Below are 2,283 nucleotides of genomic sequence, written 5' to 3' on the forward strand. Positions count from 1 at the left end.
GCTGTCCCCACCGGCTCTCACGACCGCGGGGCGGACACTCGAGCTCCAGCTCCTTGTCAGATTTTCCAGTGCCCGTCCCTGCCCCTACCTAGGCCTAACCCCTCTCACCCTCGCGCAGCGCAGGGCCGCCCTCCACAGCCCTCTCTCCTCTGAGACCCTGTCCAGGGCTCTGGGCACCTTTCGGGGGGCTCTTCGAGCGGAGTCCTGCTGCCCACTTCCAGCAGGCCGCCGGGAGCCCGAGACCACAGCGGCCTGCAGCCGCCCCCGGCAGGGCCCCGCCCTCTGTCGTCCCAGGGGCTCCCGGCCCCTCCGTCTTTGGGGTTCATGTCTGCATCGCAGTTCCACGAGCCGGTGCCCACCTCCAGGCCTTTCACCGGCTTCAGGAGCCGCTTCAGGAGCCGCTTCAGGAGCGCTTCTTGAGAAAAATGCTTTAAGAATTATTCCTGTATTGTAAGATGTTTTGTTTGCTTTATTTATTTTGCACAGAATAACTGGGGTGCAGGACAGAGGTGAGGGGCAGGTGACGGTGTTCCCCACAGACAGCGTGGGGCGCAGAACAGGCGAATCCACTGAATCACCGCTGAGGGGCCAGCGGGCGGGCAGGAGAGGGCTGCTGAGCCCTGGGGCCCTCCCTGGCCGGGGTGGACTTGGCCCGTCCGGGCAGAAGCCTGACACTCACCCCTGGGCCGCCGGCGCCTACAGATAATTTCTCCGATTTTCTTCTGCAAAGTGAATGTCACTGTCTGAAAGTCAGGAACTCTGCCTAAGCAAAAGGGGGTGTCGCCATGAAGCTCACCAGCCAAGAACTCCTGTGGACATCTCATCATAAATCTCCCCACCGTTTCAGGGGATACATGTGCTTTTAGAAACAAAACAAGGGCCCTCCCTGGGGCGCAGCGGGTCACAGCGCAGCACTGAGAGGCTGAAGCCGCGTCCGCACGAGCTCCAGCCCCGCCTGCCCCGGAGGGGACCCCAGGGCGCCGCAGACCTCTCCTGACCGCCGCTGCCCCCTCGGCCGTGTGCTTCGTCCATCTGCCCGTTCTGCTCCCCGCTCTGTCTCTGGTGAAGCCTCTCACCGCCCCGGCACCTCTGACCTGTCCCCCAGTTCTTCATGCGTAAATAAATAAATCTTAAAAAGAAAAAGAAAGAAACAGAAACCCAAGTGGCAAACCACAGCGCCGCTCGCCTCACGGTGCCGCGGGCCTTCTCCGCTCTCACCGCCCCGCCCGCGGGGCCACTCAGGGCCACGGTGCGGTCAGACCTCACGGACGGCATCACGGCTCGCAGGCGCATCGCTGCTGTGGTAATCAGCAGCATCTCGGCGCACAGCTTCTGCACAGCTCCACGACGCTTTCCTTCCGGCAAATCCGAAACCGAGAGGCCCCGCCTGGGGGCCGCGTGGGTTCCGGCTTACAGCCCGTTGCCCTGGCCTCGCTTTCTGGCACACGAAGGAGTCGTCACAAAACACAGACCTCTGCTTCCTGTCCGCATCCCCGCCTGGACGAGGCCCGAGGCCCGAGGCCCGGCTCCAAAACGGCCCGCAAAGACCGCCTGCGGCCGCAAGTGTCTGGCCCGTGCGACCAGAGCGGCCTCTCCGCTGGAGGCCTGAAGCTGCCCGGGCGCGTCACCACCTCACCACGCAGACGAGGCGGGGCGGCCGCGGTGTCTAGCCAGGTAGAGAGAGGCCGCGCAGCGCAGGCATCGCCCCGCCGGCGCCCACGGACCGGGAGACGCTGACTGAAGCAACGCGGCTCGCCTGAAGCAGCCGTGTCCCGCTGCCCCTCACTCCTGCAGTCTCGTTTCGGCGGCTCCCGGCTCCCGGGCGCCAGCCCGCCCCGCCCTCCCTCCCCTTCCCTGCCGAGCGCCTCTGGCCTGTAGATGGTGATGACTTTGATTCTTACTTCTCTAGAGCTGGGCTCGGGCCTGTGTCGCAATTCAGCGGCGCGCGGGGGTGGCGAAGTCAAACTTTATTCACGTGGAACTTTCACCGAGGAAGCACCCTCGGCCCGCCCTGGCCGGCTGCAGCCGCCGCAGGAAGGCCTGGGGTCGCAGGTGGAAGTTTCGGGGACCCCCCAGACTGGAGGTTGAACTAGGCACCACGGGCCAAGGACGAGCCAGTCGTGTCCCCCCGCGAGTGTCCACCAAAGCCCAGCGGGAGGGGCTCGGGTCTCCCAGGCTGGGCGCCCCAGTGCCGGGACCGGGGTCAGCGGCGGGGAGCCCCAGCAGCGGGCCCCACCCCGAGTTCTGCCCCTGGGGCAGGGCAGCCCTTCCCGCGGGCGCAGG

General features: G+C 65.9%; 1 protein-coding gene across 1 annotated transcript in view; it reads right to left on the bottom strand.

Moving 5' to 3' along the window:
- The window catches only part of JRKL (JRK-like), a 20,514-nt gene that overhangs the window by 15,435 nt on the left and 2,796 nt on the right, over positions 1-2,283 (bottom strand). The window contains exons 3-5 of the mRNA XM_012729463.1: positions 1,473-1,551; positions 1,192-1,355; positions 178-401 (exon numbers count right to left, since the gene is read on the bottom strand). Of these exons, the coding sequence (XP_012584917.1) occupies positions 178-401; positions 1,192-1,355; positions 1,473-1,551 (467 nt within the window). The remainder of the gene's footprint in view (positions 1-177; positions 402-1,191; positions 1,356-1,472; positions 1,552-2,283) is intronic.

Source organism: Condylura cristata, unplaced genomic scaffold (genome assembly GCF_000260355.1).
Source record: "Condylura cristata isolate star-nosed mole 26May11 unplaced genomic scaffold, ConCri1.0 scaffold00025, whole genome shotgun sequence".
Classification (NCBI taxonomy): Eukaryota; Metazoa; Chordata; class Mammalia; order Eulipotyphla; family Talpidae; genus Condylura; species Condylura cristata.